The sequence below is a fragment of the Trichophyton verrucosum genome, assembly GCF_000151505.1.
Source record: "Trichophyton verrucosum HKI 0517 chromosome Unknown contig00925_1.f1.exp, whole genome shotgun sequence".
NCBI classification, from domain to species: domain Eukaryota; kingdom Fungi; phylum Ascomycota; class Eurotiomycetes; order Onygenales; family Arthrodermataceae; genus Trichophyton; species Trichophyton verrucosum.
Genome location: NW_003315218.1, coordinates 125 through 13,032, shown reverse-complemented (window position 1 = coordinate 13,032; position 12,908 = coordinate 125). Strand labels below are relative to the sequence as shown.

General features: G+C 47.2%; 4 protein-coding genes across 4 annotated transcripts; 2 read left to right on the top strand and 2 right to left on the bottom strand.

Moving 5' to 3' along the window:
- Window positions 1-1,194: 1,194 nt before the first annotated feature.
- Window positions 1,195-1,704, top strand: TRV_07183 (uncharacterized protein; the record flags this gene model as incomplete). Its single annotated transcript, XM_003018756.1, has 1 exon — window positions 1,195-1,704. A coding segment is annotated over one exon (510 nt), but the record flags the coding sequence as incomplete, so codon positions are not given.
- Window positions 1,705-3,339: 1,635 nt separating this feature from the next.
- Window positions 3,340-6,901, top strand: TRV_07182 (uncharacterized protein; the record flags this gene model as incomplete). The annotated part of the gene is made up of 6 exons (XM_003018755.1): window positions 3,340-4,036; window positions 4,166-4,380; window positions 4,551-5,057; window positions 5,191-5,284; window positions 5,338-5,685; window positions 5,775-6,901. 6 exons carry the CDS (start codon window positions 3,340-3,342, stop codon window positions 6,899-6,901), a joined length of 2,988 nt encoding a protein of 995 aa, XP_003018801.1.
- A 234-nt stretch (window positions 6,902-7,135) lies between these two features.
- On the bottom strand, window positions 7,136-8,854 carry TRV_07181 (uncharacterized protein; the record flags this gene model as incomplete). The annotated part of the gene is made up of 5 exons (XM_003018754.1): window positions 7,136-7,486; window positions 7,553-7,851; window positions 7,921-8,274; window positions 8,357-8,657; window positions 8,804-8,854. The coding sequence occupies 5 exons, from the start codon at window positions 8,852-8,854 to the stop codon at window positions 7,136-7,138; spliced, it is 1,356 nt and encodes a 451-aa protein (XP_003018800.1).
- Window positions 8,855-11,552: 2,698 nt separating this feature from the next.
- On the bottom strand, window positions 11,553-11,921 carry TRV_07180 (uncharacterized protein; the record flags this gene model as incomplete). The annotated part of the gene is made up of 1 exon (XM_003018753.1): window positions 11,553-11,921. The coding sequence occupies one exon, from the start codon at window positions 11,919-11,921 to the stop codon at window positions 11,553-11,555; it is 369 nt and encodes a 122-aa protein (XP_003018799.1).
- Window positions 11,922-12,908: the final 987 nt, after the last annotated feature.

Below are 12,908 nucleotides of genomic sequence, written 5' to 3'. Positions count from 1 at the left end.
GCCTCCCGAATTAAACTCCCATACAGCCCAGAAAGAATCAGCCTTTAAACCAGCCCAAAGTAGCTCCACACGCAATGCAAGTCCATCGCAGGAGAGATAGTGGAGCATTGTTTCTTCCTTCCGCCAAAAGATCAAACCCTTCTGACTAACTTACATCCAACCCTTGTAGCGCCTCTATTACTTTCAATTTCTTTTTCTTTCTCTTCTAGTTCAACTATGAGTGGGATTCTCATTTCGTCCTTCAGATGCCCACTCCGTACTTTCGCCTCCACGCCAAGTAGGCCGAAGGGGGGTTTTTGTCTACCTTTCTTTTTCTCCTATATCTTTCTCCTCTACTGACGTCTCAAGACCAGATTCCCCCATTGTTTTAAAAAGTCAATCGCTACCCAGGCACAAGTCACTTTATTTCAGCTCCCTTTCCTATAATATACGCCTCCTTCCACCCAGGTTTGCTCAATTCTTGTTGGCAAGCGTGGTCATATACGGTCTCCCATAGTAATCCGCCTTTACACCTCATTGACGGGGATTATTGCGTTCCCTTCGCCCTTTTTATGGTTTTTTATTTTTATTTTTTAATTTTACTATTTTAGCTCGGGCCTTACGCTGTACCTTGCGTTTCCTTTATGCGCCAGCAGTCTATAAACACGCCTCCCAGCCAATGTCCATAGGGAAGGAGATACCCGAGAGAGATCCAAATTTGTTCAGGAAACTCCTATCAACTGCTCTTTTACTTCGTGCTTCAAATTGGCCTTTTCTACGGAAGGCGTGGACCGGAAACAGGTATATACCAACCCCCCCAAATCCTAGGGCGGTTCTGTGCTTGGACCGCGGCGACTGTGGCTCTAACCCCTTCCCTGTCCCGTTTTTAAACCCCGAGCATGTAAGGAGAGGAGAATTCTGGGGACATATTCATGACTCGGGAGGGTAAAACATGGATTTGAGATTTGACGTTGACATGACCAACGGAGCGCTAAAGGGTTCAGCAGTAGAAAAAGTAGTCAGGTTATAGAGGCGCCCGAAGCCACGATGTCGACAGATCCTCGCGTCCACTACGATTCGGTGGTCAGGGCAGGTATGTCCGAAGCCTCTCAGCGCCCTGAAGACACCCCGTTCGATATCTTTGAATGGTACCCACGCTACCAGAGTTGCCAACGCTATTTCCTCGACCACGCCCAACACACGGTTCCTGTACAGGCCCTTTCTTCATTCCTAAACATACATCTCCCATTCCAGAGACAGCCCACCCCTATCTTTAATTCTGCGGCCGATGCTGCCCTTTCCACTCCACCTGGTGGCCAACCTTCAGGGGCTCCTGTTGCTCCAAGTGTATCTATGGTACCCTATATTCGTCGACTAGTTGCAACAGGCATGGACTACCCGGGAGTTTTACACGGGTTTTTCGGTGACGACTGGGCTTCAGGGATTGGCTCTTTACATGAACAAGAACGCCGCAACTTCTTCTTTGCTGCCAAGAGCGGAGGATGGGCGGCTGTAAAGAAGGACTACGACATTCTGCCGCTCGAGACCATTCCATTCCTCAGGCCATTGCAGGGGTCAGAAAACTCTGAGATTGAAGCCGCAGAGAAGAGCTGGAGTGAGTGGCTAGCTATGGAAGATTGGATGATTGGCCCACGGTCGCCAGATGAAATGGCAGACCGCCAGTCGAACACATACTCGAGACATAGCAGAAGCACGAGGTCTTAAATGACCTGACAAAGGAGATACACCAGACGAAGAAGAAGAGAAAAGCAATAATTATTGACGACAATGAATGATACCTACGGCAACGATTCTCATATACATATTTCATATTACCCCCCAGCCGCTTTCCTCCTCCCCTACTAGAAGAAGGGGGAAGATTTCTTTCTTTCTTTTTGCTTATATTTTCCTTCAGGCGGCAATCTTTGTATACCCTCCGCTCGTTTGTTACATTCACATTCCGGTCTCATTGCTATTTTCCCTGTCATGGGTTGGCGTAAGGAGACGACAGATGAAGATAAAAAAGGGACCTGTAATTTTTTGCTGTTTCTTATTTTCGAGGTAAACAATTACTTAGGTATTTATCATCTATTGATATTTTCATTGGACCGGTCCGGTATTACTTATAGCAAGTGCCTTGATCAACTTAAGCCACCTCGTTTTCCAACACATAACTGCTGCCATTCGCAATCCAATTGGGCAATCAAGTGGTCAATTGAGTCAAATTCTAGATATAAGTTAGGTTCACTACGAGGTACGTTCTTCAGATCATAGGTGTGCTGTAGAATGGCAAATGAGGGAGGCAAATGTGCTAGGAACGCCTCGCAGCTATACTCGCCCGGGTTCACTTGCATATGCACTACGACCCCACTAGCGTTATCCTCGAGGCCGACGGTGATTTATCCACGGTGAGTGTCATAGTAAGGGCTATGGCAAATGATCTCGTCGCCTACTACTAAAATGGGGTCACTGGGCCCGAAGACGCCATTGCAAACGCCCTTGTTGCGCAGATACCCATGTGGTCGTGGCAAATTATTTCACGGGTGCTAGTTCGATCTGTCCAGCTACTGCACGGAATCCAAGGTGTGACGCAAGCGTGTAATACATAACCCGAACATTCCAGAATACCAACGTTCAGCCACTGCACAAAGCCGTCGTAAAACGGCCTGTATCTCGCCTCTGGCGTCTGTTCCTCGACACCCTCGTCCTCCCGCCAGAGACGCACTTTCGAAGCATGTCGTTGGACTTGTGGCGCAGCAGGCACAACCACGTGGGAATCATGTGATAAACGAGATACCGTGGATTATGTAAGCCAGACCCCAAGGAAGCCCGATGAACCATGTGACCATACATCACGTGAAGGTTTCTCTCCAAGGTTGCGCATCCACCATTACAACGATCATGATATGGCTAAGCGTTGGCATTTGAGGCATAGATGGCATTATTAAGAAAACTCTACCCCTTCCTGCTACTAGCCAGCCTATAACCCCTATTCATCAGGATGAGTGACGTGAGCGATAAAATGAAGAAATGAATGGATTACGTCATTCACTGATTATGTAACATATCGCTTATATAATCTTTGTAGCAACCTCCAGCTTTGGGGAATGAAAGGAACTTTGAGACTACGTCAGGTCGACAGCCATCTAAGAGAAACCTCATATTCTTTAACCCCCCAGCCTGGCGCTGGTATAAGTACCTAGTCTGGTCTTATCAAGCTTATCAAACGCTTCGGTGAACTACAAATATATATATATACATACCCTTGGCCTATCGTTATTCTTTTCATGCTTAACGGAATGACATACTGGTTCCGTTCGCAGTGGCCTCTGTTCCCCGAAGAAATTTAATACCTACAATATGGTCTCACTGTTGAAACAGCCGTCTGGAGCCTCGCGACCAGAATGGCAGAAATTTTTGCGTCAATGCCTTCTCCAGAGAATCAGCGCGGATGAGTTTCACAACCTAGCCAAAGTGATGCTACGCCGCCACCCTATTTCACATATGGATCTTTTTGATGTTATCCTAGAGTCGAGGGCAGTTACGGATTTTGATTGGGACCCGTTAATACCAGACTATGTGGATGCCGTCCAAAAGCTGACACAGGTCGAGCTATTTAATATTTTGCCGTCTCTCCTGGCTCACTCGAGCATCACGTCCGATATTCGGCGCTGGAAGAAACAAAATGAAGCACAAAACCAAGATATGGACCAAAAGGTTGATGAGAAAGGGTCTACGGAGCCTGCGGACTCTAAAGGGCCTGCCACTCTATTGACTGATTACGGCATCATACAAAATGTGATTACAGCTGTGACCACTGGCCATGCTCCAAAGGTACCTCTTGAGTTCATGGATACTTGTTCTGCTATAGCCGACTGGATTTTAGCCCTAGTGTCGTGGAATGCTCATCTGGGGTCAGAAAAGGGTGAGGGCAGTGGAACACAGCTGTTGGCCACTCCTGATGTGGTCTCTATATTCATAGCTGTCGGTTTTCTTTTTGGAGCCTTAGCAGGAACGGAAGTGGGTGCAAACGCACTATCATTTCAACACGCAGGAAGTAAGTTCTTAAACGGGTTCAACTTGCAACTCGTGTCCCGAAAACGAATTGTGTCGTGGTATCCTCAGTTTCTAATGACAGCATAAGCATTTAAACACCAGCGAATGAAGCTGGCCCGAGCCTTGACAGCATACTCCCCTATATGTGCCGAGATATCCATTCCCTTACGAAACAGGCTTGATCAATTGCAGAAGGAATTCAGCCTTTTTCTGAAAGGTGAAAAGTCAAATCAAGATCATGTTATAGAGGATACTGCTGTTTCTACCTTGGAGTTTGAATCTAGAGTTGTGGACATTCCTCCAGTAAGCTCTAGGGCTGGGTTGTATATATATGTCAACTCTCTGGTATGTTGTTTATTTGGGTCACGAGTTCTCCTCAACTATACTAAACGACATGCTATAGCTCGTAGGGCGACCTTTGATAGATGATAATCTTCTTATTAATTATCTAAATAATCGCTACGGGGTAAGTCTGGTATCTAGCATTATCTCCACCACATACTTACATATCGTAGGGGAATCACATGGCACTTGTTGAGGAGCTTATTGCAGCGTCATTTGATGTCTTATCAAATGGAATGTACCGCAACGAGCCACAGCAATCAATGTTTCTCTTCCGGGCATTTCTCGTCAACAAACTCCCTCCGTTCTTGTCGGACCTAGCAGGATCGGTGGTAGAGCCAATACCAGTTGAACTATGTATCACTCGTGCTTTAGCGCGGGTAGACCCAAACACGTTCCCATCATTTTCAGAAATATTCTCTACCCATGGTAATTCGGTTTTGTCTGACGTGAGACAAGAGTTTCTTTTCTCGTGTGCTTTGCATAAATTAATACCCGAGTCAAGTATTGAACGCCTCTTGGGAGAGAACCCAATGCAAACATTGCCAAATGGTGGAAGATTGGTCAAGCACGATCTAGTTGCTCAGATAAACAATAACCATGAAAGGGCAGAGCAATTGCTGAATGGTATCGAGTCGATGGATGGCAACGCAAGGGCAATTGTTGAAGCTATAGCGGAGGTATGGGCTTTTCATAGAACCAAGATTATCCAAAGCACTAACATGGACAACTTAGGTAATGCATAATATGTGCCTGAGAAAGGATACCATGACATTGAAGAGTTTATGCAATTCCTTGTCACGTAGACCGCAGACACTGGACATCATGCTACTCTTCAAGAGCCCACAAGCTATATTGCAACCTCTTTGTGCCTTGTTGGACTCCTGGAAGTGGGAGGAAGATCAAGGTAAATACTTAAATCTCAATTTGACTGAATGAACCGTTATTAACAACACTCAGGGGAAAGCCAGCCTGTCTACGATGAATTTGGAAGTGTTCTTCTCCTGGTTCTTGCTTTCAAGTATAAATATGATCTGAGTTACCAAGACCTTGGGATTTTCAATCCGGATTCATTTATGTGCCGATTACTCGAGAAAGGTTCATCAAGTCAAAAGCTGGAGGATTTGACGGAGAAACAACAGCAAAACCTTGGAGCGTGGGTTACAGCACTGTTCATCGCTGAAGGAATTAGTGATGAATCCATGTCCTCTTGTAGCCCGCAAGAATTCTATCTTCTGGTTGCTACACTATTCTGCCAGAGCTTGAGCGCGTGTGAAGCCGGAAAGCTGGAGTTTGACACTCTCAAGGGTGGGTTCGAGTGTAAGTCAACCCTCCCGCTCTAGCTTGTATTAGGCCACTTGAGATGCATTGGATTAACAACCTAGAAGATCTATTAGAGCCCTTCCTGCTACCTTCGCTGGTGATGGCCCTGTCGTGGATGGGCAAACATATTTGGAAGTCTGGCACCGACCTCACCACTACCCTTAAACTTCTAGCTACCCTTGTTAAGCCTACCTCTATATCTGGAGAGGCTCAGGAAATCCATCGTACAGTACTATCGATTACGGCACGGGAGCTTGCCGATGAACTGAGAACTGCAAAAGCCCGTCACCCTTCGAGAACAGATATTGAACCCATCCTTCAAGCACTTGAGCCGTATCAGTCCTTTCAGCGGACGGGCACTTCTAATCGTTCCGAATTGGAAGGATGGAGATCCAGCTCTGCCCCTGGTGGAATGGTCACAGGGATTCGAAACACATTCTCGTCACTGGTACTCTGGAGCACAGACCCTGAGATCAGTATGACTCCCCCAAGCTATACCCATAGGCAACTATCAGCTGGATTGAAACATCTAGGTTCTGTCCGAGTTCTAGCGGGAATACTCGAAGAACTTAAGTTGCAGAGTGAAACTGGGAGTGGTGACCTGGCCATTGATATCGCGGCAACTTTGATATGTGCACCGATGCGTGAGTGTTTCTCGTTGGAACAAGCAGCGTATCAATCGGTAGGTGGTTCTTTGAAGGATTCATTGCCCCGCCGCCAAATGCTCAATCTCAGAGATGCACTTAACCTTCAGAGAGAGTCCCTCTCCAAGATGATAGAGTATGAACCTCACCGAGCTGAGCTCATTGTTCGGCTGGCTAGACGCGTTGATACCATCACTTCTATTCCACAAATACCCCAGGGAGTTGAAAATATCGACGTTGGTAATATTATGGCAAATATGGACCTTACGGGCGTCGAAGAAAACGGACAGATGCAAATAGACGTAGCTCAGCAGGCGGAGCAGCAAGACCAGCAGCACCAAAATCTCACCGCTACCGGAACCGATGCGACTCCTGGCACCATAGACGCAATTCTGGATGCAGCTACTGCAGGAGTGACTGCACCACCCGCTGGGACCGAAGTAACTATGGCTCATTCAGATATGGATGCGAGCATTTTTGACGACATGTTAAATCCTACAGATATGGGTGTTGGGAACCCAGAGTTTATTGATTTGGATATGGAGGGGATGTTCTAGCACGCTGGAAACCATTATCATTAGGTGCATTGTAATGAAATAAAAACAATCTAGGGTATACTCCAAATGCATCTTGAAAACAACCTGTAAAACTGATCAACAAACACCCACAGTAGTTACAATACGCTTCGAACTCACATAATATGTTTACTTTCTACCATGGAGATGAATCAACTGCCATTTCAAGAAATACGACGGGTTAATGGCAAGAATAGTTCTTTATGGCTATATGAGCTAGTTATTATGATAAACTACGGTAGCACCGTCATCTGCAGGCTCTAGCACCTTCCAATTACATCGGACATTGTTGGCCTCGAACGTCTTTATTATTCTTTCAGCGATTTGCGTAAAATTTTCTGTCGCAAGGGCCAATATCGTTGGGCCTGCCCCTGAAAGGCAAATGCCAAGCAGTCCCGGTTGGGTGGTTGGATTCATTGAACTTAGGATTTCAGTCAATCCAGGCACCAAATGCTTACGATAAGGCTGGTGCACCTTATCTTGCATCGCAAGATAGATCATGTCGGGATCAAGGGGAGATTGGCCGAGTGCTGAAGGAAGTAGGGTTGCACGCTGGAGGTTATATATCTAAATGTAACATCCATATTAGTGCCGATCTTCCTGAAGCGGGAAATGTAAAAAGAGAGGACTTACCACGTCAGCTCTCGAGTATGTTTGAGGGAGGACCTCTCTTGCTTTTGCAGTGGGAAGTTCAAATTCGGGTATAATAGCAATCGCTTTGATTTCCTTTGCCCAGGGGAATTTCTTGTAGTGGCCGATTCCAACTGGCGGCTCAGGTGGTTTGATGCCAGTATCTACTCCACCAGCGGGGGCAGGAAGCACTTCGCTAAGGGGGATCTCCTTCCACGCCAGATCTTCGGGCTTTAGTTCGTTTAGATACGTGCCTACAAAGCCACCGTAAAGAGCAGCAGCAACATTATCGGGATGGCGCTCTGCGGAAAACAAGCTGAATTAGCATCAACGAGTGGACAGAGGCTCAGAAAAGGCAGAGGTGCCCTCACCTATCATGAGACAATAGTCTAGCATTCTGGCCTTATCGAGGCCTAGCTTTCCAACCTCATTGCCCAGGACGACACCTGCAGTCACCGCAGCACCGCTGGATCCCAATCCACGTCCCAATGGGATCGGGTTCTTGATGTGTACGTGACACTCAACGGGAAATGCATGGTGATTGTGGCACCGGAGCACGTATAGTGCTACTCTGGTAATTAAATTTACTTCCGGGTCAAGACTGACTTCATCGGGATTCTCTCCTTCATATGTTATTCCGCAATTTAATCGAAGACTGGAAGATGAAGGCGAGCTGGGGGCCTTCGTCGTGACACGCAGCTCAAGGAATATAGATAGTGCCAAGCCTAGCATGGTATATCGTTAGCTCATGCCATCTCGGATTTATGCTTGTCTGGGGATGATCCCGGCCTTCAATAAGACCTTCACCAGGGTAGAATGCCTGGCAGCAATGATACTCAAGGATAAGGGATTTATTGAAACCAGATTGACCGGAACTCACCAATAACATCGAATCCGGGCCCGATATTGGCGGATGAGCAAGGCACTTTGATCGTAAAGGAAGCCATTTTTCCCTGTTTTTTTTATTTATGTCTTTCCCAAAAGAAGGAAGTGATGGATCTCCTTCCTGCTCGCTCCAGGTTATCAGGCTATTAGTACCACGCCCAATGGCAACACCTTCTGCTCTGTCGGTCTTCTGCTTTGCTTCTTCCTCGCCGTCTTTGTCTTTCTAGCTCTTTTTCCTGCTGTGTTATTCTCTCCCGCTGGTGTTATCTCCGATATCACGTGCAATCTTATCTTATCTATGATGACAAAGCAACAAAGCCCTAAAAAGCGTCCGCTTTCGGAAGCGGCTCTCGGGCCCCCTGAATGTACTTTTGCTGCTTCTTCTTCTTCCTTTCGCTCGCCTTGTTTTTCTCTGTTCATCTTTCATTATTCTATGGAGCACTCTATGGGTTCGATGGACTCAATGTGGCGCCGGAGCTGCGGGAATATATAGGCGCCATATATTGACCGTTATTAAGATTATGTAGTGATGAAGCACTGGTGTAACTCAACCGCCGTCCACTTCAGGCAATCGAGCATGCATTCAGTTCGTCCCAGGCGATAATTCGGTACCATCAGCCTGGGAAGCCAACCACTCTCCTTTCTGCCTGCAAGTCTGCAGCCGCCTGCGGCCAGTACAAATAGTCCTCCCTTGGAGATGGTTAGAGCCGATGGACGAAGCGGACAGATCTCTGTCCTGTTGCTCAAACCCCCCCTGCCCAGCCCCTTTTACCATGACTATATTCCGTACGAGATACTCCGTACTCCAGAGCATTAGACAGGGTCATTCCTGGACAACGTGTCCCACTCTTCTTCATCTTTTTCGTCCTTAGGGATAATAGTAACCTTACGGAGTATACTCCGTAGTCCGTACCTCCGTCGGTGATCGTCTCCATGAGACCATGGCATGGTTTTGTTGGAGTATGCAACAAAACAAAGGCGGAATCCGGCAACGCTTGAGGGCGGAATAAACCTGGGCTCTTCTATCCCGAAGAGGTAGTTAGGTGCGCAGAGGTTGACTGCCTTGAACCCGGCAATTTGCTTAGCAGGCTTTGAGTGTGCATAGCACGGGTCAGGCTCTTTGTGCTCTGCGCATGGTGACAACCCGCCTCATCGGCCAAAGAGGGGGGAAAGTTGTGACCGGAAAGGATACAGATACAAGCATGAAAACTCCAAGTGTAATATGATATCGACTAGGTGTTAGTTAGGCAACCTCCGTTTCTTTCAGTTGGAATGCACCATTACGATATGGTCCCGAGTGCAACCCCCTGCTGCAGCTGCAGTTGGCAGACCATTCCGAATATAAATATTCACAGCTAGGCTTGATTTGGCAAGGGAGAAGTCGCTACCGACAGAATAACTCTATCCCCACACGGTTCATGCCTGGGCGCAAAGGCAAAGGGCTAGCCAGGGGCCTGAGCATCTGGTATGGTGTTGGCCTGTCCTCGAACCTGTACTCTGGACGGAGTACCCAGAGAAAATCATATGGCAAGAATAATAAAGTGGTATTCAAGGCACTGTTGAAGGCGAAATCAGGGGCGGGTAAGGAGAACGTAAAATATAAAAAGCTGCCTGGCACAAGTGTCGATTAATTAATCGCTTGCAAGCCTCCTTTTTTCTCATTAATCTCCGGAGTTATAGCACTTGTTTCACCATCGAGAAGACACGGAAGAAAGAGTTATTAGGAAGAGGGGCCCATAGTATGAAGTCATACGGTTAATATGCGATATATGATCTGGGATATGACCAGTCGAGTGGTAATCTGAGGTTCTGCGAACACATGCCCATACAAAAGAGTACCACGTATGCTGTGCTTTGGCCGTTGGCTGGCCAGGCAAAGGAAAGAAGAGGCATGCACGACGCACAGCCAAGGGATGCGAGTTTGGACATCATCCAGTGCACAGGGGCAGGCGGAAAGTCATGATTGATGCATATGAGCCGGGTGGATGCACTCCGAAACGTATAACCGTGTCTCTGGGTTTTAAACCACTCTGGGTCTTAACTTCTGGAGGTTAAAGATAACATGTTAAAAAATGTTACGCAGTCTGGAATCCACTCTCACGGTGAATGGCTCTGAATCAATCTCTAAATTTAGGGATTACCCAACAACATGAAAAAAAAAAAGAAGAAGAAGAAGAAGAAACCCGCTTCGAGGCGTACTTTGGGTTGAGCACGAGCTTTTCTCGCCGCTTTCTGTTGATTGCCTTCAGTTCGACCAGAGCTTGGCTGGGATGCACTGAGTATCTATTGTCCCTGTAAAAGATTCAGTTGATCGTCCAAGATCCCTTGATTTCGTTGTGTGCATTGCGGTTGTACGGAAGAAACTCCGTACACGTTGTGCGTGAGAGGATAGCGCCCTTCGATGTAGGGAGTACTATGAATAAATTGTGTGCTGGTTGGGGGGGGGGGGGCTTGAGAGGCGTTGTGCCTATGTAATGAATCGCCTCCGCTCTTCACTGAGGGTCACCAAGCTTAGCTTAGTTACAAAGACCATCACCAAACCTCGAGCGCTGGAGGCGTTTTGTATATACGCCAATCAGAGAGTGCAGGTTTGTCGTACGGGCTCCTTTGCTTTCCATACGAGTAAAGTTAAAGCGAAGCCAAAATGAAGCCACTCGTTGATCACTAGGGGTGACGGCGGAAAATGCCTTTTGTCAACACTAAGGCGCCATCACGCTGGTAACGGGCTGTTTTGAGAGACTGATGTTTTTTCTTTTCACCTCCGAACTTCCTTTATCATGGGAAGAAAGAGAGCGAGGAAGAGGTAGTCCTCCGAGGAGTTTGAGGTTGACACGTCGGACGGAAGGGAATCAGAAGGGTAAATCTGACTGCTCTGAAAAGTACCTCCAAGGACAAAGCGGAGGACATGTGAACTGGGCGCGGCAGAGGCTGATTACATAGCTTTTTAAAGGCAACCATAAAACATGCATAATTCACGGTTGTGCATGGTTGCTTTTTTTAAGGTTGGGGAAATAGGAGAATCATGGCGATGATCGTTTCTTCCCTGCCTTGCCTGGCTCCACGAGTGATAGTGACATTCTTAGAGAACGTGTGATTCTTCTTCACCGTTGGCATCGTATCAGTCATCATGTTGACGGCTAGGACGCCTTCCAGGGCTCATCAATTTGTTTTGCTTTGTTTTTTGTGTTGTTGATGTTGACGTTCTTCTGCAGCCCTTCTGCATACCGCCTCGTCGTTTTTTTTTCTTATTTTTAAGTGAAGACTGAGTGAACATCCCGTTTAACTTCATGCCCGCGCGTTTCCGCCGGAGGGCTCGGTAACTCTGTATCCCGGGTTGATGTGCTGCATGCCTGTTGCGCGAACGGGGCTTGTAAGGAGAAGCAGAGGATCCAGCAGCAGCAGCAGCAGCAACAACAACAACAACAGCAACAAAATAGCAACTGGCAGGCTTGTTGGCACGACTCTTTGGACATGGCCCGCCCTCCATCAAAACGAGCCAGAATGTGATTTCACCATGCAATGGAGATCTCCACCACAGAACTCTGTTCGTACCAACTTAGTTCTTGAATCTCGAGCTATGAGGGAGGAAGAAGCGGGCTAGTTAAGCTACTTAACTAGTAAACCCTCGAGTAATCCAGCACATTGATGCCAATGGCTTAAGAATTCACCTTGTTGGGGAGCATCAAAAATGGCCGTGAGGAATTTGTTCTTCTTGCGTAACGAAGGAGCATTCTTCGAGAAAGAACAGGCAACACAATACTCCGTAATAACAACAACAATTAAGAATAATAATTGCGAAATAACACACAGGATATTTCTTGTACAACCGAGACATCCTCCGTACACGGCCAATTCAGGCGATTGAGCCGGAAGGTAGTCGGAAGGTGGACTTGATCCACACTCGGTTTACAGGGAACCCCTGTAAAAAACCGATGGAAGCAGCAAGGTAAAAAACAACCCAATCCCCTGGTCAGCATTTCAGCAAAAACCAACCAGCAATCGGTGGGTGAGGGAGGCTTTTGTTCTGCAGTCGGCGTCTTGGCTTGGACTGGGACAAGGCCGTGATACGCTGATGCTCGCTCGGGATACATCTCGACCGCCTATCATACGCACTATATCGGCCATACATATTTTTTTTTCATACCGAGTACACAAGCGGTAAGTATACACATATCGTGCACAGCGCCCGTTCTCTTGTAAAAAAGTACTTTTTGACCTTCAGGGTTTCCATCGCCCATGATTTGCTTAAATAGTCACAAATTTTCATGTAGCCTCGCCCTCTTCGTGGACCGCAGGACGGCGATAGTCTGTATTTCATTTCTCTCCTTCTGGGGTCTCGTCTCGTGGGCAACCTGCCAGAGCGTTAAGGGCAGATTTGAAAGTCGGCTGGGCATCGTCCAGGTCGGCGCTCCCCCTTTCTCCCTCCCCCGTCTTCTCCTTTTTCCGCCTTCCGCACTACACGTGCAGAAGAATA